At 36.3% G+C, this 27,856-nt stretch overlaps 1 protein-coding gene across 5 annotated transcripts in view; it reads left to right on the top strand.

Moving 5' to 3' along the window:
- COL25A1 (collagen type XXV alpha 1 chain) overlaps positions 1–27,856 on the top strand; it is a 511,707-nt gene that overhangs the window by 245,079 nt on the left and 238,772 nt on the right. For all 5 annotated transcript variants that reach the window (XM_063663967.1, XM_054485599.1, XM_054485598.1 and 2 more), the window contains one exon: positions 13,653–13,732. In XM_063663967.1, the coding sequence (XP_063520037.1) occupies positions 13,653–13,732 (80 nt within the window). The remainder of the gene's footprint in view (positions 1–13,652; positions 13,733–27,856) is intronic.

Raw genomic sequence — 27,856 nt, 5'->3', positions numbered from 1 at the left:
TTCCTGTTACTTATTGGAGAATTTCTTAACTTTTTCTCCTGCCATTTGAGGACTTTAATAATCTGGACGGGGCTTACTTATCCAGTCTTATTTCAAACAAAAATTCCAGTGAATGTAGTCTCATGGTAAGCTGCAGTTCATGTGGCTAGCTATGTTTATGACTTATTATTATTATTAGAGACAAGGTCCCACGGTGTTGCCCAGGCTGGTCCCGAACTGGGTTCCAGTGATCCTCCCGCCTCTGCTTCCCAAGGTGTTGGGATTGCAAATGTGAACCACTGCACTGGGGCTGTGCCTCATTTTTTTATCCTTCCTTATCCTCTTTTCTCCACTTTTTTTTTGAGACGGAGTCTTGCTCTGTTGCCCAGGCTGGAGTGCAGTGGTGTGATCTTGGCTTACTGCAACTTCTGCCTCCCGGGTTCAAGTGATTCTCCTGCCTCAGCCTCCTGAGTAGCTGAGATTACAGGCACGTGCTACCAAACCTGGCTAATTTTTGTATTTTTAGTAGAGACGGGGTTTTATCCTGTTGGCCAGGCTGGTCTCAAACTCCTGACCTCAGGTGATCCACACGCCTTGGCCTCCCAAAGTGCTGGGATTATAAGCATGAGCACCCAGCCTTTTATTGACTTTTTAAAGTTAAATTAAAATTTCACTTTTCTGACAACCTTTTCTCAACACTTTTCTCTGAGCAACTGTGGCATAATCAATGCCATTTGCAGTGTAACACTGTATTATATGTTGGCTAACATTGTTCTTTATTTTTATTTTGTTTTTGTTTTAAGCCTTGCATCTCTCACAAATTCATGAGGCCTTTTCAGGAGGAAACCAAACATACACATAAAGTGTTGATGGCATAGGCACTCATGGCTATTCTTTGACTTAAAATATTTTAATAGTCAAGAACTGTTTTAGTTATGTCCATTTTTATCTCAGCATAAAATATTCAGAGAACAATCAAATTCAATCAGGTGTCTTGGGGATTTATGTTATTTATAGTAATCCATTTTCATGCTCTGTATTAACAACTAACTTCAAAGCTTACCAGTAGAATTTAAGAATTTCTTAATAATGATTGTCTAATGAGGAGGCTGAATATGAGGAATGACAAACCTGATTAAGTCATATTCATAAATATGCATGTGGATGGAATATAAGTTGTATCAAAGTGGATTAAGATCCTAATTTCCTCATTTTTGTTCTTAAATATGGATATGAGAATCACTATTAATGAAAATGTATTCTATTGAATATATTTTACACAAAGCTTTGTGTACAGAATTTATTTTGCTTATATTATACAACTGTCTTATTCAATACATCTTTTGTGTCATTTTACTAAGGAGCATAAAATAGACTTCATAGAATCCGTTCTATTTCTGATTATTACAATTCTTCTATATTTACTACAGTTAATTTTTTCCTTGAAGGTTTTCCCTCTGATGTTACTTGATATCATAATAAAATGCCTTATTTTAAAACTGTCCTATTTTATGAAAAGCCCTTATGATAGTTAAGTTGCAAAATAAAATAACTCAAATTCTACTTTGAAATTACCTTCTCCCTCATAACTTAAAGTTGTAACCCTTGAACTTTCACCTCTGATAGTTAGCTCCAGAGCTCTTGGTCTACTTGATCAAGGACCTTTCATAAGTCCTTTAAGTTGATTGGCACTTGTAGTTAGGCCTCTGACACTCGTCCAAACTTCAGCATGCTTTGAAGCTTCCCATCCTCATTAGTACGAAAGATGCCAGATGGAAAGCCAATAAAATTTTGGTGTATGTTTTCTTTATTACTTAAGGGCAAAAGAGTGTGTGTATATCAAGGCTTTTGATATTTTTAAAAATTCTGTGTTAGTTCCTATGCAACATAGAAAAGAAACTCAACCTCAGAAGTTAAAATCATGTCTTGGATTGGTCCGTCTGTAGTTTCATTGGAAAATGCTTACTTGCCATGTGATAGATATAGCAGCAGTAAAGTGATAGATATAGCAGCAGTAAAGTGCTAGAATTATTATGAAATCATATGGGGAAACATTTTATTCATAGAAATCTACTCATGATGTTTTTGTATTCTAGGGAATTTGTCTGTCAGTATGAATCTGAGATTTAACTGTAAGGAAATAACTGTGTTTATTCTGAAGGAGGCAATGAAACTCAGTGGGGGAGGCTAGGAGATTTCAAGTATCTTTTTAAATGGCCAAATGGGATTTGATTTTCTGGTGAAGATCACCTATGTTAGCATTTTCTATGGGAGGCCAAGCGTAATCCTAACCTACACTGCATTGTGTTCTCAGTTAGTTTAGCAAGATAATTTGGCATTTTGTAGAGCACTTTTTATGTGCATGACATTTCCAAATACATCATAGCATTGAGCAAATTAATTCCTTAAATAGACAAAATAGCAGCTCCTCCTTAAACTATAGTTTGAAGTATGAAATCTATTCCTATTCCTATTTAGGCAGCTGGAGTAAAGTTTTAAGAATTTTATACTTTTACTTAACAACTCTGTTAAAATTGAACTGTATTAACCTGGTAGTGATAGTGAAGAAGGCAGAATTTCTATCACAACAAGAATCAATTCATGGGTATGTTGGAAAAAATACTAGAGGAGAAAAATGGGCCAAATACATGGCAAAGGAGAAAGGATTGTCACTCCTCTATTATGTCTTCTAGAAATTAGATTTAAGTAAGGAGAGTACAAGAGTGATGAAAGACCAAGGATTAGGCAAAAGAGACTCTTTCAGGTAGTATGGAGACTTAGGGTTGGATTTGTTAGATAGGAGAAAACCTTGTGTGTTGGACTAATGTGTAAGTATTTCCTCACTTATGTAGCATGAAAGCTTATTGATCTGGAGAATTGCATGATGAAAATAGGTTAAAATGATTACCCTAGTAGCTTATGCAGATGGATTTGAGAGAGACCAGTAAGCATTTAGAGTTGAAAAGTATGGGCCCAAACTATAGCATCAGCATTGGGAATGAAAACAAAGGGACAGTCAAGTGTTGTTTCAAGAAAAAAATATTGATGAAACACTAAATTTCACAAGAATGTGAGGGAACGACTAAAAAATTGCCTTGATATTTTAAGCTCGGGTGAATGAAAAATTGTGTCATGACAGCCCAAATTCTGAAAGCCATGAACTCATTTTGCCAAGAAGGTAATGGTGTTTTTTTTTTTTTTTTTTGAAAATTGTGTCTGAGTTGGTACTGAGCACCCAACTGCAAAGGACTTCGTAGACAAATGAGAAACATTCAGAGATGTGAAAAGTCATTACAGTTGGTAACATCTAAAGAATGTTTACTCTGTGCCAGATGTGTATGTAAATGGACCAACTGCTAACATGTTCACAAAAATGAAACAGATGCTATGACTTACCTCATCTGCCAGAGCCCATGTCCGTTATCATTGCGCTGTGTGGTACTGTCGGGGTCTGACATAGCAAGGGGGCCATGACGTGGGCGTCAAGGGGGCCATGGAACAATTGTAGGAAGAGACAGGTCGCTTTGGGAAGCTTGTGAGGGCTGGACTGTAGGCTGAAAAGGATTAGAGGTTGCTCTTTCTTCCCCGATTATCTAATTCATCAGAGTCCCCTAACCTAAATATCTCCTAAGTAGCACTTGCCTTTATGGGCACAGATGCTGTGTCTTCACAGCTGCTACGTGCTCAGTACCTCACAGGTAAAATATCTCACTTGACACTCAGAACAAGTCTGAGATTGATATTATCTACATTATAAACATTCTGAAGCCCTTTATTTAAAGATGAAAACAAGGGTTTCTAAGAGGTTAGTTTGTAGATGAAGACAAGGGTTCTAAGAGGTTAATTTGTCCAAAGTCATGTAGCTAATTTGTTGAAGAGACAGTTTCAAACATAGGTCCTTATGTCTGATTTCAAAAGTTGTACTCTGCCATTTGTTTTGTTTTGTTTTGTTTTTAACTGGCAGAAATACTACAGAAGTGTTACTGTTATTTCAGCCTTTTAAAAAAAAGGTCATCCATTTAACATTTAATTATGTGCCAGGTACTGCGAATACAATAATGAAGAAGACAGGCAATATCCTTCCTTTCTAAAAGATCAATATTTTTCTTATTTCTGTCACTTTAAATACTTATATATAACAGCCTGGGTAAAAACTGCTGTGCATGGTATAAGAGCGTATTAACTGAGCTTAAACATAAATATGTGTTAATCACATCCCCTTAGGCTAGCCATGAGTGTTCTCAGTGTATGAAGAGAGAACAGTGTCTTTTTAACTTTGTAAAATAGAAGTTTATTAACTGTTGGGCAGTGATTTCTTATGATTATTTTTCCTTTAAAATGAAAAGCTAAAAATAAGCTTATAAACAAAGATTTTAAATAAAGGGCTTCAGAAATACTCATGAACATTTTTTTTCTAAGTTGACTTAAATCTCCTATTTTCCTTCAGGCAGTTGTGTGTTTTTGTATCAGAAAATACAGTGATCTATAGTGTGTTTAATAAGTGACCAAATTGTTAGTTTCAGCATTTGTAATCCAAGAGTCGGGCTGTCTGGATATACATCCCTAACCCACCATTTACTACCTATGTGCTGTTGAGCAAATCTTTTAACCTGTCTATGTCATCACTTTCCAAAATTGTATTGAGATCACACGACTAGTAAAAATAAGTGAGACCAAGCATGTACAGTGCTTAGCCCAGTGCAAGGTGTGTGATGGCACTCATAAATGTTAGTTATCATGACTGTCCCTTGTATTATTTCCTAGTATTTTGTGCTTTCCCCCCACATGATACAGGGGCTCACTAGGTTCTCTGGTTTCCACAAACAGATCTTACTCTATCATTCCTGCACTAATTGTTTTAGTATGCCCGTGCCTTCATGCTTATTTCACTGGGTCCAGACTTCTGTGTTACCCTCTCTCTCTGAACTACTCCTACTCTTACTCGAATGGCTTTGTCTTGCCTTTCTGTTTATTCATTTTCCATCACTCATTTTCAGTGTTAAACCAGTTCTGTATTATTATTCTATGAGTATTTTTACTACTGGGTGGAAATTTTAGCATCATGCTAAATGATAAATTTAGCACCCGCTTAAATATCTGGGCCATTTGCATATATGTAATGGTGTATGTGGTGCTGCTGTGTTTAATTCATCCATTGGCCATTTTGCAAAAGCTTGTGATGTCACAAAGCCATTAATAAAAACAAATCCTAGTTTCTATTAGCCCACTTTTTAAATTTTCCATGAAGATTATTTCAATCTCTGATAAATAAAAATTAACATAATTTTATTTATTGAATGTTTGAAAACTACATTCAACTTTTGATCTTATTTTTTCTGTTAGTTTAACATTTTTATCTTTAAAAGAGGTGTCTACCACTCTCAGTTCCATTAGAAACATATAATCTGCGAAGCTAATTTAAAATATTTTTCTGCAGGCTTGGAAACTGTTTCTCATGTTAATATATTACATTGTATAGATCATAGCCACTCTTGTTACATAGCATGTAATCTCACAAAGAATCATATCTTTCCAGTTCCCAACCCCTACTCTTTGATATCTTGCAGCCCCCTTCCCCACAAGTAGAAATAAAAAAAGCTGTCATGATAAATCCCCTGTAGGATCCTGGGGTAAAACATTCTAGTACCATAATAATGAAACACTTTGTGTGTGGGAAAAGAATGATAGAAATAACAACTGTGCCACATCAGACCTCATTAAAGTCAATGAACTGCGACATCAGGCTATTCGTAGTCTTGAACAGTTTCTATGGAATATTCTACTATATTTGTCATCTAGATATTAAAAACAGCAACAAAGATAACCCCTCATTTTCTGGAATTCCATTTCTGGAAACAAAGCATCTATATAAAGCCCAGAAAACGTTGCACTCAGTTTGGAAATCTGTTTCTTTTATTGTTCAAGTGCGGTAGTATTTTCCAGTATGTCCTTGTGAGAGTCTCCAGTTATCTCATGAATGTGATCAGTTTTTTCTACTTATAAAATTAATAAATAGCAACTAATTTTCAGTTAAACTTGACATGCTTCACTTAAACCTGGCACCAGAAAGAACTAAACTTACACTGCGATAACTGAGAAGAAGTTTTAGAAGGTAATTTTGGTTTATTAACCTCTCTCCACAGGAGTAGAAACTCAACCAGTTTAAAAATAACTCTAATGATCACATAATGTTGAGAATTAGATTTACCACAGTTCTGATGTAATTAATTTGTATTTACTTAAAACATCTTAATGGCAATTGTTAAAATTTTCACTTTATTTCAAATTGAGGCCAGGCATGTGGCTCATGCCTGTAATCCCAGCACTTTGGGAGGCAAAGGCCGGCAGATCACCTGAAGTCAGGAGTTTGAGACCAGCCTGGCCAACATGACAAAACCTCATCTCTACTAAAAATGCAAAAAAAAAAAAAAATTAGCTAGGCGTGGTGGTCCCAGCTACTCGTGAGGCTGAGGCAGGAGAATCGCTTGAACTCAGGAGGTGGAGGTTGCAGTGACCTGAGATCACGCCACTGCACTCCAGCCTGGGTGACAGAGTAAGACTCTGTCTCAATAAGTAAATAAATAAAATGGAAAAAAATACAGAAAGAAATAAGAGTCCTGCTGTCAGTGCATTTCATGAGAAAGATAACATGCTTTGCCAGAAGGGCATAACTTGCTGTTTAATAACTCTCCTAGGCCAGGCACGATGGCTCACACCTTTAATTCTAACTCTTTGGGAGTCCAAGGCAGGAGGATTGCTTGAGGCCAGGAGTTTGAGACCAGCCTGGGCAACACAGTGAGACTTTGTCTCTACAAAAAATAAAAAACTTAGCTGGTCGTGGTGGTGTGTGCCCGTAGCCCAAGCTGTTCAGGAGACTGAGATGGGAGGATCCCTCGAGCCCAGGAGTTTGAGGTTACAGTGAGCTATTATCACCACTGCACTCTAAGTAGTGATGTTCGACACCACTTACACTGTCATCAGCCCCGGTGACAGAGTAAGACTGTGTCAAGCAAAAAACTATCCTAATGAGAAGTATATTCTGGCATAACTAGCCCATTTTCTTCTAAAGCACTGGCTACTACACCAAGGAATATTACATTTTGCATTTAAACCAGTACACACATACATATCCTCTCGGTTGGCTTTAGGTGGTCTAATGTATATACTGATAATGCACCCACATTTATTAGCCACTTGAAGAGAGTTTTTTTTTTTTTTAATCTTTTTGTACCTTCCATGGGCTTTATTGTGTTTTATCTTCATTCAGTGAACATAGTTTCTGCATATTCTTTATGTTTTATAAATTTTATGTGGAATTATCATAAATCCCTTGGTATAAAAGCTTGAAAATAAGCATATTTATGAAAGGACTATTCATAAAATTAAATATTTGGTATTTTTATTTGATCTAAAAAATATCCTCTAGGAATTTCACAAAACAAATCTAATTACTGACTTTAGGGGAACAGTATATTGTAAATATTCATAACTTTATTAAAATTATGTTGCTGTGATTAGGTTATAAAAATAAAAATTTGGCAACTTAATTTTTGTTGTTTGTAACTAAAATACAGTAAAAATCTTACTAGCAAACAATTTAAATACATTTATTAGTTAAATAATGTGTAAGAAAATAGTCCCTCAAACATTCGTTAGTATATCTTTTCTATTGTTAAAAATAAGGGATAAAGACTTTTCCAAAGTTTCAGTTGAACTCATTATCTTTAAAATGATTACTGTATATCTGAATAATACTCTGTAGTGAGAGTTATGGAACTTGGCTATTGTAAGCTGACATTATTTCCTATTATTTATTATGATTAACTTTCGTTTATAAACTGACATTCCACAGAGATTAAAACTTGAGGAAATTTGAAACAAAAATAAACACATAAAAGATATTTAAAACAAACAACCCTGTGTTATGTATAGTGGAGTACATGCTGATTGAGAATATCTTGAGAAATAAATCTCCTGAATAAAAAAAGTCATTTCTTCTAAAAAATTAATGTATTAGGTTGGTGCAAAAGTAATTGTGATTTTTGCCATAATAGTATGAAATAACGTTGGTGTGCATCAAATAGCTCATAGACAGTGGCTCCTTTAAAGTTTTCCGTGTGGTCAGCCTTATGCCTGCTGCTGGAGATACAAGGATGAACAAGAGAATTTCTCCCTTCATGAGCTTACAGTCTAGTGGAAGGCTGTCACAAAGATTAATAATACATCTGTCTAAGTAGCGATGCTCGAAAAATACAAGGTGGGCCATTGATAAAATAAAGTACTTTGGAAAGTTCGCACTGGTTGTGGCTGGTTGTGTCTGTGGAATGTGAATTCAAAACTGACAGGCAGTGTGTTGAGCCACAGAACTCTCGGTTTGGAATCAGGAAGCTGGGATCTGCTGTGTGGGACTGTGGGCAGGTTGTTTCACCTCTGTTGGGCTCAGTTTTACATTTGCAGAAGTGTGAATCATTTATAAACTTGTTTTAGCCATGGAGGTTTTACTTTAAACGGTTGCAATTCAGTATGGCAATCTGGAGCTGCTCTGATGGTTCAGGTTCCGAGCAGAGCATGAAAACCTTTGGCTCTTATGACCACATGGGTCTGTTGTAGTACAGACATTTTATGAGTATGGAGAGAATACATTTTATTTAGTGTTCTACTTCTACCAGGCATTGCCATTTAAACCTTTTACTTCTAATTGTGGAATGAAACGCTTTGGTCTATCTTGAAGGAATTTTAGGCATTAAGCAAGCAAACAGGTGGGAGGACTTTGGGGAGAGCTCTGAAATTTATCTGTGCCTGCTTGTAAGGTTAATCCAGAAGACCTGAAGGTAAACCTGGTTTAGTCTCTGAACGTAGCTAGAGGATGGGGGAGGTTGGTTCAGAAAGGATGATCCGCTGTCTCCTCTGTGCCCAGACAGGTTCCTCCCTCCCAAGAGCCAGCTGCAGCTGTTGGCGACCTGTTCAGGGATCGTTTGGGGTGGAGGAGCATCTTGGGTTTGCACACATTTGTCCTCCAGACTTCCCTACCCCAGTGTGCATCCATCAAGAGGGCTGCTCCATCTGCAAACAGCTTCGTCCTCACTCTGTCCCTCCCAGACCACAAGTTCAGTTTCCTGCCCTTTACTTTGCTGTAACGGGCATTTTCTCCATTTTCTGCCTCCAAAACTCTGAATAAGAGTATTTTTTTGGACTATTTTCTACTGTTTGAGGTATTTTATGATTTTTCTTATCTAATGTACTTAAAGTTCCCTATGCTTCTGGGGATGAAACTTCTAAGTTTCAGCTTTTTATCAGAATGTGTCAAAATCTTACTATTTTAGAATTCTTGTTTAAAAAGCTTACTATTCTTATTGATGAATATGACAGTAATATAGCACGGAAATGGTTTATAAGCTTCAACACATGAATGAAAAATGAAGGAAACACTTCTTTAGTATAATGTAATAGCACTTTACAGTTTCATCCTCACAATAATCATACAAATGGGGCAGAATGAGTATTATTTACCAGATAGCAGATTAAAATCAAAGAGATTAGTTGAAAGTCAGCTCAATTCACACAGTAGTGAAAAATCCATAGGTTTTTAACTCTGTGTTCCATGTTGTCTTTAGTATATTAAATTGCCTCTTTGAATAGTATTATTATAAGATGATATTAATCTCTTGCAATCTTGTTCACATACATAGGCAACTTTTATCAAATTCTCAAATAGAATCACAATGGACTAAAAAGAAAATAGAAAGAAAGTAAAAGTGGGAGCTAATATTTATTGAACACCTAGTGTGTGTCTTTATATTCGTTAATTACCTCCTCCATTCAGTCAGGAATTTATTATCTAATGACCTGTGTCAGTGGTGACCGTTAAGCCATTCTCGTAATGAGATAGCCACCTTCTCCCTATTCTCAGGTGTTTATGACAACGCACCTAAGCACAATCACCTAGGGCGTGAGCCATCCCTTTGCTTTTTATCCACATGATACCTGCTCTCCAAAAGCAGACCCAACCAGAAATGTGTGTTGAAATAGAAAACAAGAGGTCAAAACAAAACACCCAGCCAATGATGAATTCTGAAACTTTTCTCTAAATGCTTCCTGTTTATTGTAAATGTTTAAAAAAGGTAAAAATATTTTCAAAGACAAATAACATCCCTGTGAAAAAAATCTCTTCTTGGAGTGCCCAGAAAGATTACGTTTAAACTCAACCTTGAAATATTATACTCTTAGGAGTGGAGAAGAGTGAACAAATAGGGGTAGAATTCACAGGTTTTGGTAATTCGCCTGGTGAGCCAGGGAAGGGTATTCCAGCTACTTCCAATAACCACCCACCCTCACGATCATGTGAGGGCCCATGGAGTGGCATATGTTTCCTTCTAGGTACATTTCTAGCTTTAGAGAGGAGCCTTTTCAAGTGGATACATCATTAGTGAGGAATAGAGCGTTCAAACAATATTAGTCATGGGCCTAAAGAACTGGCGTGGTTTAGGAGGCTTTCCTTTGTTATTTGACGAATGGGGTCTGTCTGGAGTTGGGTTTATAGTCACTGGTTTTTAAATAATTACCGTGATGGCAAATTTTTACTAATTCTATCTCAGGCTGACAGCTTGCATCTATTTTTGAAAGTTAGCAAGAACTCTTTCTGAAGCATGAATAGTACCAATTGTCCTGAATTTTCTAATCCTGAAGAGCAATCTGGTTTTGTCATCTCTCTCTGTTTTCTGTAATTCATTCTTCATTGAATGAATTTTCTGCTTGTAAGTTTTCACTTCCTCTGTTGCTGATAGCTTCTGTTTTTTCTCTTCCCATTCATGTTCTTGAACCAGTTTCTTTTGCAGAGTCATGTTTTTCTGCTGATAGAATTTACTGAGAATTTCCGTTGTAAAGATCTGGCCAAGTTTAGTGAATGAGAGCCATGTTCCAGCTTCTGTATGTGTTCATGCAGCTCATGCCTGGCTGACAATTCATCACTCACTTTAGAATGGAATTGGCTACTATCTTTTGTGACAATTGTTAACATCAGTTTTGTCTGATTTTTCTTTTCTGATTTTCTATCTTCTCACTCTGTTCTGCCAGCTATCCATTGCCAAATTCATCTCATCCATTTCATTTTTATTATTCTTTTTGTCTTTAAATTCAGAAGCAAGATCAAATTATCTTATCTGCACAGTAGACTTCTTCAAACATCAAATTATTCTCTTAGAAGTAAGATCTTTACCTAGGCTTTTCTGAGAGTTTTGTATAATTTATTAGTTCAGCAAGGTCAGTATAATGCTCCCTGAAGTTTTCTGATTCCGATAATAATTACAACCTGCTTTTCTTAAATCCAATATTTTCTTTGTAAATTCATTAGAGTTTAGATTCCATCTTCTCATAACTTAGTTTAAATTCATTTTCTCTGTCACATATTATGACATGCTTTGTAAAACCCTACCATATTCAATAGATGTCTGTCTTGCCAAGTGCCATTTGAGTTTGCTTGCATCCTGTTCTTCAGTTCTCAGTATGACAAGCAGATTTTCCACAGCATTTGATTCATTTCTTTAAACCTTCTGATTGAATATTTAATCCAGATATGTTCAGAAATATTTGTATTTTGGTTTTTGATTTCTTCAAAAGATGTGAGCGCTTCTTTAATCATTTTTTTAATAATCTTCTGTCTGTTAAATGAAAATTTATTCAAGTTATTTCTTAAACATTTGTGCAATCTATTGTTTGTATTTGATGAAATCCACTGTTGAAAGACACATTCTTCAGGGGGAAAATGGCGAATAAGCTACTTCCCAATAAATAAATAATAATTAGAGGCCTCTAAGACATGTACAAATCAGGGCTGGGCCTTTCTGGCACCGTTGTTGTAGGTGAGACAACGGTCAGTCAAAGTACTTTCCGTTATAATTTCCCTCTGGTATTTCCTAACATTTTTTTTTAATCTTTGAATATTCCTAAGTTTCTCCTTCCACATGGTTAGGGTGAATTATTTCTACAAGCCACTTGAAATGTAAGTTCAATCATAGGACTACTATATTCAGTTTTGGAAAATTCTCATCTGTCATCTCTTCCACAATGGCTTCTAATGGCCCTACCATGTGAACCACAGACATTATAAGTATATAGTAGTTGCTAGAGAGTTCTTAGTTTAAGTGATATTGTACTAGAAAAAATATAATTCTTAGTCTTAAGGAAGTTTTGTATATCAGATTGTGTGTGTGTGTGTGTGTGTGTGTGTGTGTGTGTGTATGTGTGTTTGAACAGATGTATTAACTTTATATTTTCGTACCTTTTAGGGTTCTCTGGGCTCATTTACTGATTTATATGATTCTTCTCCTGTTCCCAATCTGGCCAAGATACCTTGAATATGATGAAAACATCCCTTTATTCTAGAATATAGAAAGCAATCTGAAATTTCTAGTGACAGTTTTGGACTTTGCTACAAAGCTTATTCTCCTAATATTTTCAATTGGTTTTATTGCTCAATTGTTTCTTAACCTCTTACAAAATACAAATGGTCAGACTTATTCTGTGTAAGGGACTGGGAGGAAACTAACTGCCCCACTGATGTTTTTGTTTCTCATGATAGTGTTTCCATGTGGGAGCCGGTAGCTCAGGATCACATTGAAAGTCACCTGGATACTAAGGCCTGTGCTGCTTGTGTCTTGAACTTTCTAAAGTTTGGAAGTCATCAGTCCTACTTAGCAGCTCATTCTTTAGAATCAGGCAGTTCTGTATTTTCCTTGGCCTTCTTCTCCTGGCAAATATTATAAGACCTCAATTCTCATTGTGGGCTAATTATTCTCTTCTATTTGCCTGAACCATAATTCAATGCAAGGCTACTCCTGCCCAAGGAAATGAGGACAGAAATTCTATAATTGAGAATAATGGCTGGAAAGCCATGAACGTCTAGAATCTTGTGCGAAGTCTGATACATACTAGCTTGGTGGTCTTTACCGGTAACTCACCGAAGATAAAAAAACAAGTTTTTTTCTCTGCTTTTAAAATGGGATCATCATAAAGGCTAACTATTTATTGAATGACAATAATGAACTTGCCCTTGTAGAAAAATCAGGCCTGTAATTACTACCTAAACACTGTCCTATTAAAAAGGTTGTGATTTTATTCAGGTGGTTGTTGATTGGTGAAATTCCAATATATTCACATTTAATGAAATATAAATATTTGTAAGGATTATTTTCCATTACTAATATATACATTTAACTAACTGCTAACTAAACATTTTCAGAAAATTATGATGGACCTGACTGAAAAGAAACTATAAATCATTTGGACTTAGTACTTTTAAATTATTAATTAGTACTTCAATTATTCATATACTGAAAAGAAATATTTCTTAGAAACATAAAACTCAACTACCAATTTTCTTAGCAAACCCTTTCTTTATTGATGATATTAAAGCAGGATGAACAAAAATTCCGAATCATTAGTTTTCTCAAGTAACACTAGATGATCACGTATCTAGAGTAGCTTTTATAATTAAATGAACCTTAAGAGTTTTGCTGAAACACTAAAGACAATACTGACCTTTACAAATATCTGATCCCTTTCTTGAAGTTGGTAGTTAAAAACAATGAGAAAATATATATAAATTATTTACTAGCTATTTTGGAACCAGGAAAAAAAATTAAACTACATTAAAAAAATTATCCTTTGTATTTCAGGCCCTCCAGGGAAACGAGGTAAGAGAGGCCGAAGAGGAGAATCTGGTAAGTCTCTCTTTCAGCTGCTCTATGTCACTCATGTTCTGGTTAAGTTCCGGCATCTGTTCTTCCTAATTAATGATAATATTGTCTTGTTGGAGGATATGTGTGTGTGTGTTTAAATCTTTCTCTGCTAGACCTAGTTTTTATTTGTTTATTTATTATTTTTTAATCTTCTCCTTATTTCTGTCAAACTGTAAAAAGGAGAAGTTTGCAAAGTATTGTTAATTGCAGTTTAGTAACAATTGGTACCCATTTGGGGCTTATTTACTGGGTCAAGTTAAGTCTGTCCTTTCTATGTACAATGGAGTGTTTCTCAGCTGCACACAATGTGATAGCATCACCCACGTTTCCATCTATATAGGTGGTCAGTCGATGTAGGTCCTTTGCAAAAACATCTGCCTTGGGACACTAGGGCACATGTTTTAGAAAGCTGTGTTGTTATTTTATCCAATTGGCACAATTTTGTCATGCTTTTACTCTTATCGTTTTCAAAATTTGGGAATGTTTTATCCTTCTTGTACAACCATGGAATTTCAGTGATGACAGGAGCCTTAGTAATCAATCTAGAATTTTCATTTTGTAGTTGAGGAAATGGAGGCCCATAGCAGTCAGGTGATTTGGCCAAGGCAGAACTTGAAACAGAACCAATTGTCCTGATTCCTACTTCAGGACATTCTTGCTTTCAGGCCAAATCCCTATATGTAAAACAAATCCCCAATGTAAAACAGAAAAGTCAAGTAAAATTTTTTTTGAAACCGAGATGATCTGTATAAATGAGTTCACTTACTGTTTTTCTTTTTTTTTTTTTGGAAATGACCACATAAAGTCTTATCAGGCCATTAGTTCTTCCATGCAAGATAAAGTAATTTAAGGTTTGACTCTAGCATGCTGTAAATTGTTATTTTTCAGTATTTTCTCTAAGTATTTATCAATATTAAAAATAATCAATTACTAAGTATTGAAACAGAAACATTAACCTATCAAGAGCTGATAGCAGATTAATGTGTGGTTTTTTTTTCTTGCCTCATTTTCTCTTCCATTTTAAGAAAGATGTAAAAGTAAAAAGCATTTGTGAAAATTTATTAATTTGAGGAGTGTAGTTCCTTTTTTTTTTTAAGAGTGTTGTCAAAAGCTACCTTTAAAGCTCATTGAATCTAAATAATTGGAAACTTGCATAGGTATTCCTTCACAAAGTGCAAAGTTTTCTAATAGAGGATACTTTATAAATTTGTTTTGAGGAAAAAGAAATGATAAAACATTAGTGGAATCAGATAATCATAGAAATGATCTTTGATCTTTGTCAAAAGAAAGAGGATTATGGGGAAAAAGTGAAAAATTTATGCTTATACAAAGTTTCATAGAAAACAAAAGCCAATTTCCAACTTCCTAGCTACTTAGAACTGGTATTTTAATTGAGCATAATGGTGTGTGAAATATTTAAAATTGTCTTAGACTTTGCCTGTTTTGATGGTTTTAAAGAAACTTACATAAATGTGGGGACCTAGTCTTTTGTATATTTACAATAATGTTGAATAAAAAATTCTAAGGACAAATAATAGGTACATTTCTCATTTGGCTGTTTTATCAAACTCAAGAAGTTATATATCAATTCTCTATAACTGGTCTATCATAAATTACCAAATATTCTCATAATTCATACTTATCTAAACTTTTATAAATTAGTCTTTACTTAAGATATATGAACATCTCAGTAATTCATAGACAGGCTTCAGAGAATCTAAAAATTACTTGAAATTTTATGTAAAATTTTGTGTGCAATTATAAATTTTTCTGAAATGGTCTCAAAGTCTCCATGGTCTAAAAATGATTAAGAATCAGTGAATTTTAAAAAACTTCTATGTCTATTATGTCATGCTGATGATTATGCTCATATCTTTTATTTGATTTTAATATTTTGCATATTCACTAACTCTTTTCTCTCTCTTCTTCTCTCTCCACCTGCTCCCCCCATAGGTCCTCCTGTGAGTATGTTTGCTGCACTTTGGCTTGTTTGCATTTATCAGGATCATGTATGTTAAAACTTTGTTAAAACACCAAAATATAGTCTCTATGTCTATTAGAAAAATGTTACTGACCTTTTAAGAGTATACTTAAAGTGGCCAGGCGCGGTGGCTCACGCCTGTAATCCTAGCACTTTGGGAGGCCAAGGCAGGTGGATCATGAATGAGGTCAGGAGATCAAGACCATCCTGGCTAACACGGTGAAACCCCGTCTCTACTAAAAATACAAAAAATGAGCTGGGCATTTTGGTGGGCGCCTGTAGTCCCAGCTACTCGGGAGGCTGAGGCAGGAGAATGGCGTGAACCTGGGAGGCGGAGCTTGCAGTGAGCCGAGATCGCGTCACTGCACTCCAGCCTGGGCGAAAGAGTGAGACTCCATCTCAAAAAAAACAAAAACAACAACAACAACAACAACAACAACAAAAAGTATACTTAAAGTTTGGAAAATTATTTTTTAGATACACAATTTTGTGATCATGTGATATGTTAGAATGCAATATATGTCCATTTAAATTTGTTTTAAATGTTTTTATTTCCATAGGTTATTGGGGAACAGGTGGTATTTGGTTACATGTTCTTTAGCAGTGATTTGTGAGATTTTGGTGCACCCATCACCTGAACATATACGCTTCACCCTATTTGTGGTCGTTTATCCCTCACCCCCTTCCTACCTTTTCCCCCAAGTCCCCAAAGTCCATTGTGTCATTCTTTTACCTTTGCATCCTCATAGCTTAGCTCCCACTTATGAGTGAGAACATACGATGAAAAACATTTATTTTTGATATGATCACACACCAATACCCTCGTGGGAGTTTTGAATAACTTATGAAGCTTCTGATTTTAAATTCTTTTCCTGAAATTCTGAGGTTTCTTTTGCAAGCAAATCTCCAAGCTATTTCACACTTCTTTTTTCATCTGTTTAAACTTGTATCTGAAATATTTGCATTTGCCAGTCTACCAAATGTAGATGGCAACATGATCATGGAAATGATACCCCCAGTGAGCTTGGACCAGTCCTCCCTTCTTAGGCAACACTCCCTTTGAAGTCTGTTGGAGTTTTGCCTGCATAAAGAACATGAGATGGAGCCCTTGGAGAGTTTCACTTTCTTTTTTCTTTCCTTGAGTAGGTCATAGCTGCAGCATTCCAGTCTGCTTTGCACTCACAGGAACAGATTATCTTGTCAGCTTTGAGCTAGATGTGTTTTTGAGTAATATCCTGGATATCTGTATCTGACCCCAGTGTTTATACTGTGCAGTGTGCATTTACGGTAGCAATGATCATTGGCCTTGAGATATTTTCTCATCCTGGATAGTCAGTTTGCTCCAAGGTTCACAGACTCCATGTTGGCAACTTATCTAACAGGCCAGCATGGTCCAGGGACAGGGGCTTAGTGTATACTTATTTACTTTATTCAGAGGAAACATTGGCTTCCAAATATCTTTTGGAGTCTTCCTGCCACGTTCAAGGATGGAACATTAATCATGTTAGAAATGACTTTGCTTCTGTAACTGACTTTCAGCTCTTGCTTAATGCTAGGCAGATGGCATGCCTTAGGTCTAGGAGTCTTTACTTTTTGGCTTCATACTTAAGTCTCTTCATGTTAAGTAAGTAACAAACCACTACTACCCAGAGGAAACTCCTGAGGTTACGGGTGGAGTAGAGTGTTCAAGGCTTCTTTTTTTTGGAATCCACATTAGCTATGCCAAGAGGTAGTTAAATCTCATTTCTGCCTTATGAATTCTTCAGGATTCTGGTACTTCCTCTTTGATTCCTCAAAAATTCAGGCAACCATAGAGCTCTCGCTTTCTTGAGGCCATCCGTTTGTCCAAATTTTCTACCTAAAGATGTCAATTGTTCCTCCTTTTCTTATTATATATAAATAAGAGAGAATTAGCATTAAGCCCCTAGTGTAAGGCAAGCAATATTCTAGGTACTTTACATGTATAATTTCATTTTGTTCTCACACCAACCCTCTGATGTTACCATTCCTATTGTTCAGTGAGGAAACTGAGACTCATAGAGGTTAATTACCAAAGGTCGCACAGCTAGAGGATTTGCAAAATTGAAATTCAATTAGATATGTCTGATTTCAAATCGATTCAGTTTACCACTTTATTCCATTCCTTATGAATTATAGTTGTGTTATAACATGGATCATTGTTACATGGGTTTGTCAGGCCATGGGTCAAATCATATTCCTTGATTAAAATAATCACATATAATATAAGATTATGGCCGAAACTGCAGAATGACTAATCTATAAAACAAGTATTGATACTGTCCCACCTTGACTACCTTTTAAAGAAGTTATAATATGTTTGGCAAACAGCATGAAATCCAAGAAATAAAGTATAATCATGAGTTTCCATACTGACTGGAAGATAATTCAAGTTGCTTATGTTTGATAAGATGAAAAAACATTGATTGTACAAAAGAGAAAAAAAACATTGATTATGCTGTCTTTACTAATACAATAGAACCCTACCATAGTACTTAGGACCCAATATCATGGGCTTCCTTGTGGGTAAAATACATTATGATGAAATCTTCTTGAGCCTCCAAGTCCTAAATCTCCACGTATAATATCTAAAAAGTATCTGCCTTCCATCAAATTTTGCTTTAGAGTAGGTGGCTTTATAACAAATTTCTGACATATTTTTATATCTGAATAAATATTAATGAACAATGGGATTATTACAGTTAGATAAATTTATCAGCAATATATTTATTTAGAGGTAATACCCAATTACTGACAATTTTAATTTCTAGGGACTATTCCTATTTTTACATCACCTTAATTTTATGTACAGTTAACCCTTGAACAATGTGGGGGTGAGGGGCACCAACCCTCTGCTCAGTGAGAAATCCACAGATAACTTTTGACTCCCCAAAAACTTTACTACCAATAACCTACTGTTGACAGAAAACCTTACCGATAACACAAATGGTTAATTAATACACATTTTATATGTTGTATGTATTACATACTGCATTGTTACAATAAGCTAGAGAAAAGATGTTATTTAGAAAATCACAGTGAAGAGAAAATACATTTACTATTCATTAAGTAGATGTGGATCATCACAAAAGTCTTCATCCTCCCCATGTTCACATTGAATAGTCTGAGGAGGAGAAGGACGAAAAGGGGTTGGTCTTGTTATCGGCAGAGGAGGAGGAAAACTGGCATATAAGTGGACCAATGTGGTTCAAACCCATGCTGTTTAAGGTCAACTGTATATATTTTCCTTTCACTTCTTTTGCCTGAACTAAAATCTGACAGCTTCTGTAATTTTTATTTTTAGAGAAATGTATTGTTCTACTTTGTATCTTTTAAAACATTATTCAACTATCTCCGCAAGTGTGCTATCGAGGCATATATTGTCATCTTAATCACAGTTGCCCTTGCCTCCATTCTGCACTCTAAATATAAAGCACAAAATTGGTCTGAGAAGTTAGTCTTGCTTCTGGTGAGCAATCCTTGGCACAGAACCTACATCAAGTAAATTTCTCAAACTTCCTTCTGGCCCGCAGTTCCCATGGTGCTGTGGCTTCATGTGTACAGACAGATTAGAAAGTGTAACCTGGGGTCTTGATGTGTATTTTGCTGTCATTCACTTTCACTTCATTGTGAAATGTGCTCCAATAGTGCAAGAGACATTTGGACACTCAGTAAAACAAACTAACTAATAAAAAATTAGATGGCCCAGGGGATAATGGCAGATCTCACTGTAAGATTAAAAGAAACAAAAAAGAAAAGTATTAACGATAAAATTTAATTTAGCAACCATATATTTGCAACTTTACTTAGAATCTTTTGGAAAACTTGGATATATTCCACTAGAATTATGTGTGGATATATAACTATGTGTTTCTTTTGTCAGTTTTTGTAGTCTTGCATATTGAGATCATTTATAATTTAAACTTGAAATACAACTTGAATTAGATCCCGTGTATCAATTTATTCTCTAGGAAGCTTTCAGCTTATTACTCGGCCTTATCTGTTTTGAGATATATATATATATATATATTTATATACATACATACACACACACACACACTATCAGAGGAGTCTCTGCTAAAAATGGCTGCAACAGAGCAATTTTGTGATAATGTATATAATTTGTTTTTAAGTGAATATCAGATACTTTTTTCTATTTTCTTTCTCATAAAGGTAACACATATTAGAATATTGTTCAATGGACTCTATGCATGTGCTTTGAGCATCGAGCTCAGATATCACAACTGTATTTGCTAGAATGATTTGTCAGTCCATTGTATTATGTGACTATCAAATGGTACCTTCTATTTTGGATCACTTAAAAATAAGTTTGCACTTTAATAGGAAGCAGAGAGAGTTTGATCAAAATTTACAAAATGTCTTTAGGGTTTTTAAGTGGAGCAAATTTTACACATAGTTTTGATCTTTTTCAGAGTCAATAGTGGGTGCAGTCTCTCTGTCTCTTTGTCCCAAAAAGAAGTGTTATTCTAATATTCACAGGTCACAGAATCAAGCAAGTCCTGTAACTATAGCCAGAAAAGAGCCAGGAGACCTTTTTTAACTGGCTGTTTTATTTGTATCAGTCTATCAAGCCCTATAATTATGCTTGACTGACAGAGATATGATGTTATTGTTGGTCGTGTAGAACCCTCTGAGGTGTGAAATACGACTCTGTTGTGCAGCCTGCTCTGTCCTGTCCACCTTTAACAATTGTCAACTCGGTTTGAACCCTAGAATCTTGTTGACAGATGAGTGAAGCAGACTTGGCCAAGTTAAGCTTACAATGCTATTTCTGCCAATGTGGTAGACGAATTAGGAAAAGAAATCTCAGTAGAACTTTTAGATGAAAACCTCTGATACCTTTACTTCATAATGAAAAAATGATAAGATTTTTAAGTCAAATTATGTCTTTTCCTGACATACTAATAACTACAATTTATAGCAGCTACCTACCATGTGTCACTTTACATACCAGTTCTCAGACCACCCTGTGACCTAGAGAGTTACTATACCTATTTTACAGAAGAGAAAGGTGAGGATTGGACCAATCAAATAATTTGCCCAAGGGTGCACATCTAGCAGGAGACAGAACTGAAATATGAACCCAGGTCTGTCCCTCTTCAAAGTCCCCCATATTTCTATAAGATGTTTTTCAGGCAAGTAAGGTTTAAGTGATACCACCCTCTTTGTAAGCATCTTCTTTGTTGTATCTTATCCTATCCTCATCGTGTATGGTTCATATTAAGCTGTTAGTTATTTGTAGATCTTACATCTTATGCCCACTCTTTTAAACTGCCAGTTACTCAAAACAAACTTGTAAATCATCTAATTATCATTTAACAGAAGCAAATCATGTGGAGGTATAAGCTTTGCCTCTTGAGTTAAGAAAACTAAATATAATAGTTTCTTGAAGTTTTTCAGCAAATATTCCTTTAATTACTCCTTTTTATATTCCTACTTAATTATTATAATATTTAAAAATTTATATTTGGACTCAAAGAGTGTGCTTTTAAATGTGTAGTAACTGTATTTTTTCTGTAATAACAGGGTATTATGATTATTGATGAAGGGAACAAACCATTTATCTTGTAGGAGGCAGTATGAGTGTAAAATACCAGCATAGCTAGATCAATTCAGTCATTATAACAGTCACCATAACGAACCAAAGAAGCAAAAGCCCAGAGAATTAATTTGCACTGAAAGGCTGTTTGGGGGTAGAGTTTTAATAGAATGATCTCAGGCTGTCACTTGTCAAATGAACAACTCAGGTTGTTCATTTTGAGACCCTGCACACTGATTTGTCTTCTAGGACAGAAAGCAGAAAAAGAAAAAGAATGTGACTATGAATGTGTACATAGAATAGATTCTCTAGTGTCTTTTCATGTCTTCTGTATTGAGTGGTTTGGGCTTCCATGTTTGTAGAGGGCACTGTGTTCAGTGGCAATCTGTTTTAATGCTTCCTCTGCTATCATTTCTGTAGATGTAGTGCCAGGTTAAGCAGAAGTTTGGAATTCTGGAAGTGGCAACAATAAGGGGCAAAGAGCTGCAAATTGAGCTTAAATAAGGCTGTTACAGTAAAAAAAATTAAAAAAATTTAAATTTTAAAAAGGAACAAGGAAGAAGAAATAGACATACAAAAATATTGACAATTTTTTTGCAACATTATTTTTTTCTTACGGTCTATTTCTGGATACCATCTGTTTTAGAATAACTTTAGCTGTTGTAACAGACAGACCTTAAGATGTTAGTGGCTTACCATAGTAAAAATTCATTTTTTTTGCATATTGATGGGCAAGGCTCCTTGCAGGAGCCCAGACTGATGGAGACTCTGCCATCTTTAACGTGTGTGTTCCAAGGCTATCTTGGGCATGGATGCACAGCCATAGATAAGGAAAGAGTGGCGGGTCAGATGGGAGGATTTTTTTGACCATTATTGGAAGTTTAGAATTTTATGATTTATATCTCTTCTGACCACATTCGTTTGGCAAGAGTCAAGTCACATGTTCATAGCTAACTGCAAGAGAGGGAGAGAAATGTAGCTGTGGGCTCAGAAGGAAAAGTAAACAGATTTGGTGAACAGCCAGTCTCCACTGCCCTAAGTCTCCACTGTCGTACTGGAAATAATTCCTGAAGAAATAAAAAGAACCAGAAATCATCAGAGAAACGTACATTGGTGTATCACTTGGGAATAATGTGGTCTCAGTCTTATAACATTTTAGAGAAGAACATTCATTAAAACTATTATCACTAGAAACCTAGAACAGAAAAAAATTAAAGGAAGAGGATTTAAAAAAAAAAAAGCGGTGACATAAAAGTTAAAGGGTGGTCTGTAAAAAGAGAAAGGTATTAATGGCAGGCCATGAGACCCAGGCCTTCCAGATTACTTCATAATCTCATTGATAGTGAGGACTTTTTTCTTTCAGTATTTCTCAAATCTCTAAGCACCTGTATTCATTGTTACGGCCTTCTCTTTCCTTGTACCGTTTCTCTTGCCATGGAGTGGCTTAGATCTGTAACAGGATTGGGTCCAGGGTAACCTCCTCAACTAGGCACAATTCTGGTTATCTGTCTGGTTTTATATTCCCAATAGTTTCAGGATAAAGTTTAATTTTTAGCAATGCTTCTGTGAAAAAAAGTGACTAACACTTTTAGAGTCAGTTTCATGAGGCTTGAAGAGTGAACCACTGCCATTCTTATGGTAGGAAACAGGATAACATTTTAAAAGTGAGAGTTTAGGACTGAATCCTTTCTCTCCCGAGGATATTTGATAGGTAAAATTAAATTTGCTTCTTTTCAAATTAAAAAATAAAAAAAAACAAAACAGACAGTACAAGGCAGTCAAAATTTCTAAAAAGAAAATTCAAAAGGAATGCCTCGGTTTTAAAGTCTTTGCTATTAGTTGATGATTGGACACCTGTGTACCGTTCTAATGTCCAGTCTCCGAACAAATAGAGTGTCATGTCACTGCTTCCTGTTTTGCTTTCTTATGACCAAGTACTCAGTCATGTTGCTGAATTACTAGGGCTGTCTGCCTAATGCAGACCTGTAAATATCTTATGGGACTAATTAGGGAAGCAACTATATGACTCTTGCAGGTTTGTGAGGCAATAACTAGCTATATTCAAGAAAGCCACTTGAAAATAAAGTGCTGTTACAAAGCAGCTTAGGTACATTTTGAATGTTAGTATTTTGAACAAGGTCAAATGAGTGATTTGAATGATTATTGTTTCCTCATGAATGGCTAAAGATTTAATAATCTTTGGCAGCATGTGATCAGAGAAGGGCTCAATGTTCCCATTCTTCCAAACTAGCTACGTAAAATGCTGTGATTCCTCTTATACAAAGGGTGGCTTCTGCATAATTCTAATTATGTGGACACCATGACGCTGGCCTACATTTGGCCTAAGTCAACTAAGTGCTGTGTTTGGTCTTAACTGGGTCATGGACTATAATGTGGAAAGAGTCCCCTTCTTTAGTCATTAAATAAGCTTTTGTTTCTGTTTTGGTGGAATTAAAAAGACATCAAGATGTGGAATCTAAAGTGTTCCAAGTTACCTAGATGTTCTTATGTTTTTAAAAATTATTAATGATATTTTTATTATACTTTTTGAAACAAGTTCTAATGCATCCTTAAGATTTGCGTAGGGTTAAGTGGAATAAAACATGCATCTTTTGTTACTTGCTAATATCTTTGGCCTCAAAGATATACACACATATAAGCAAATACACACACATATCTCTAGTTCTTATTTCTGCATAATTTTGAAAGAAGTTATTTCTGTATGGTCAAGGAAAGAAAAAAGGATGGAATATAGTCATCCCTAAAGACAGGAGAGACTTTAAAGGATTGTTAATAATTAGTTCATGGAGTTATTTAAAAGATAATGTGTATTCACACACTGATTCATTCATCAAACTAATACTGAGTGCTTAATACGTACCACACCCTCTGCTATAGGATGAGGATAAATGGCAAATAAGATGTTTTGTCTTCAAGGTCCTTATCATCTAGAGAGGAAGAAAACAAAACAAAAACATAGCAATCTTGTGAGAGAAGTGTGCTCAGGATACGCCAAGGTGCAGTGGGAGGACAGTAGAGAATATAATCCAGATTTAGATGTGGAGGGGATCAGGAATGCCTCTGGATCTGAGATCAGTGAAGGACTTGTCTGGGTGAAAAATTGAAGTAGTGTGTATTTTCCAAGAGGTTAGCATTTTCAAAGCCTTTGGAACCCAAGAAAAAACTGGCATTTTGGGAAGTGGTGTATGAAATAAAGCTGAAATGTAAAGCTCAAGAAAGAGATTAGGAAGTAACTAGTAAAAATAGAGATTGGAACAGGATGAGGCTATGGAGTACTTTGCATGCCATTCCAAGTGGTTACCCTCAAAGTATGCAGTCTTAGAAGGGCTAAAGGAGCAGGGTGGCAGGGTCAGAGGAACACTTGAGAAGGCCATTTTGCTAAAGGGCAAGGAGGAGGACAAATGGGAAGAGAGAGATGATTAGGGTATTGTTGCAGCTAACCAGGGGGACATAAAATGATCTGGAAAGAATGGTAGCAGGGGAGATGTAGAGACTGGGGCAGATTTAGGTGGCATTAATGAGGTAGGAATGACAGATGCGTGATGATGTAGGAATGAAGAGGAGATAGAAGTGGAGGTGGCTCTCAGTCCTCATTCTGGTGAATCATAGTGAGGCCACTGAGATGGCGAATAAAGACGGAAGAGCAGACTTGGGTAGGGGTTGATGCTGAGGGCTTCATCTGAGAAACTGTTTCAAGGAAGAACTATAAGGTGGCTGGAGTAGACATGAGCAGTCACCCAGAGGAAGAAGGGAAGGATGAATCTCCAGTGGGGACAGAGGGGGACACTGCAGGAGCAGCAACTCAAGAAAAGAAGCCTCTTATGGGAAGCAAAGATTTCTGTTTTGAACATTTGAGTTTGAGCTATTGGTAAGACAGCTAAGTGGAGATATTTATTGACTTTGAGAGCCACCAAACTCTTCTCATTATGTCCAAAAATGCTCATTTGCTCAGGACTTTATTCTCTCTACACTGTATTGCTGGCATGATTGGAATGCACATGTTCCTGCAAAATGGCAAATAAGATAAAGACTAAAAAGAATCCAATGAGATTACCAATAAAAACAGCCTTGGTGATTGTATCACTCAGGGTGCTCCAGAGAAACAGAACCATAGGGCATCTATAGAGGTATGGGGATTTATTTTATGGAATTGGCTTATGCGGTTGTGGGAACTGGTAAGTCCGAAATCTGTAGGGCAGGCCCGAAGGCTGGAACTCAGGCAAGATTTCTATGTTAAATCTTGAGATAGAATTCTTTCTTCTCCAGGAAACTTCAGTTTTTGTTCTTAAGGCCTTTAAATGATTGGATGAAACCCTCCCGCATTATTGAGGGAAATCTGCTTTTCTTAGTGAACTGATGGTAAACATTAATCACATCCACAAAATACCTTCACAGCAACATCTAGACTAGTATTTGTCCAAACAACTGGGCACTGCAGCCTAGCCAAGTTGACACATCAAATTAACCATCACAGTGAGGTTGTAAACAGACACCTCTTCAAGTTCTACTTTTTCAGATCCTTACTGAACTTGCACAGATATACCTTCACACTTGTCTTTCATGGCTTTTTTCCCCTCTCTCTGTAATTCTTTCCTCCTTCTTTTATCCATTTCCTTGATTCAGCTGTCATATCCATGTGCATAACCTTGTAACTTGGCAGTGTTGTGTAAATATGCATGCCTGATTTGATAAGCTTTCCTGGCTAATAATAATATAATACATTTAATTGAAAGTAAGTCACCAAAAGCCCATTCACATAGGTCATTTGATGCTACGACCCCATGAAGAAGGCAGGACTGATAAAATTGTGCTATTTTACTTTATAGCTGTCAGCAAGGGCTCAGAGAAGGAGAGTGACAGACTTAGGGCACACATGGCTCAGAAGTGACACATGGGCCAGTTCTAAGCTGTGAAGGCTTACATTTTATTTTTCTGTAGCAAATAAATACAGACCCACACGCTTTTAGGGAAAAGTTACAAAAGAGTCTCTCTGCTACTGACACATGCGAGGATGAAACATTCCTGGAAAACTGGCATTTGGAACCTATGCAAAAGAAATTGATTGGTGCTAGCATTTCTGCTGCCCAGCAGAGGGGCTGACCAAGGATTGAGGGTAGCACTAGTCAGGAGGGTTTCGAGAGGCAGCCAGAGTAGGCTGCACTGCAGACCATGCCAGACGGCCTCACTGTGTCCTCCTGGCTTTGGATCCATCATACCTCACTGTGTTCTGTGGAGGAAGAGGAGAGTGGAGATAGAAGAGCTAAAGAATCCATGCAAAGTGGCCGAGTCACCACTTCCATTAATAAATGAAATCCATATTTGTGCAGCTAACCCATGAGAAAGAAGGAGAGTATTTGGCAGGCAGAGTAGAAACCCAATCTGGAAACTACAAATTTAAAAACAATTATTTTATATTTTATATCACAAGCTTCCTTTTGGAGGCCTTTGTTAGCTACATCTATGTTATGATGTTCTTCTGGGAGATGAAATGGAAGCATTCTTAGAGCTTTGTGCTGCCCAGAGCGCAAGGATTTTATAGGACACATGAAAGCATACTTCAGTCCTGTACTGCAGACACGGTCTTTTATTCTGATATATAATTTCATTCAACTGTAGTAGACACACATACTTTGTCTCTTGATTTGCAGTTTGGGGAACAATTTCAACTTGCTCCCTTCCAAAGAGCATTATTAACAACCAATTGGCATACAGTTCAGGCTTTTTTACAGGTGAGAGTGAAAATTGAAAGAGTGGATTAGAGAGTTCTCTGCAGGCATGCTGGATAATTTATCACCCTTCTGTGGTAATGGCTGGATGTATATGTCTTTCACCATATGTAGCCTTCCATTTAGACTTCTAATCAATGGTGAAGAATAACAACTGGTTTTTAAAAACCATCCCTTGGAGTGGAACTAATCAGCTTGTGGTTTCCTTTCAGGTAGTCTGATCATTATTCAATATGCCCTATGTATATCCTTGGATAGGAAATGACCTAAACTTCCACTTCCAGTTATGTGGATTATTTATCCTGATGCCCTCTCCACATCCACCCAACCCTCTACTTTGCATATTAAAGTTAAGCCTCTAATCATTGAATCTTCATGTCTGGAAAGCTGATCAGGAGTTGCCATTACGTACAAACTTACTTTGTACATTATATGGCATGAGTTGAAACTATTATAGAATTCTTGTTATTGTTTACTAGTTTGAAAGTTGTGTGAAAGATGAGAATTTATTCCTTTGTCTGACTAGATCCCCTGGGTTTTATTTGTTAAGAATGTTATTTTCCCATAGGCGTTAGCTCCCTTGTTTAGAGGGAAAAAAAATCCTTTTTAAATCTTCAGTTTGGGCCAGGCATGGTAGCTCATGCCTGTAATCCCAGCACTTTGGGAGGTCGAGGTAGGCGGATCATGAGGTCAGGAGATCGAGACCATCCTGGCTAGCACGGTGTAACCCTGTCTCTACTAAAAATACCAAAAAGTAGCTGGGCATGGTGGCGGACGCCTGTAGTCCCAGCTGCTTAGGAGACTGAGGCAGGAGAATGGCATGAACCTGGGAGGT

Source organism: Pongo pygmaeus, chromosome 3 (genome assembly GCF_028885625.2).
Source record: "Pongo pygmaeus isolate AG05252 chromosome 3, NHGRI_mPonPyg2-v2.0_pri, whole genome shotgun sequence".
Classification (NCBI taxonomy): Eukaryota; Metazoa; Chordata; class Mammalia; order Primates; family Hominidae; genus Pongo; species Pongo pygmaeus.
The sequence above is the reverse complement of the archived record's forward strand: the minus strand, read 5'-3'. Positions and strand labels throughout refer to the sequence as shown.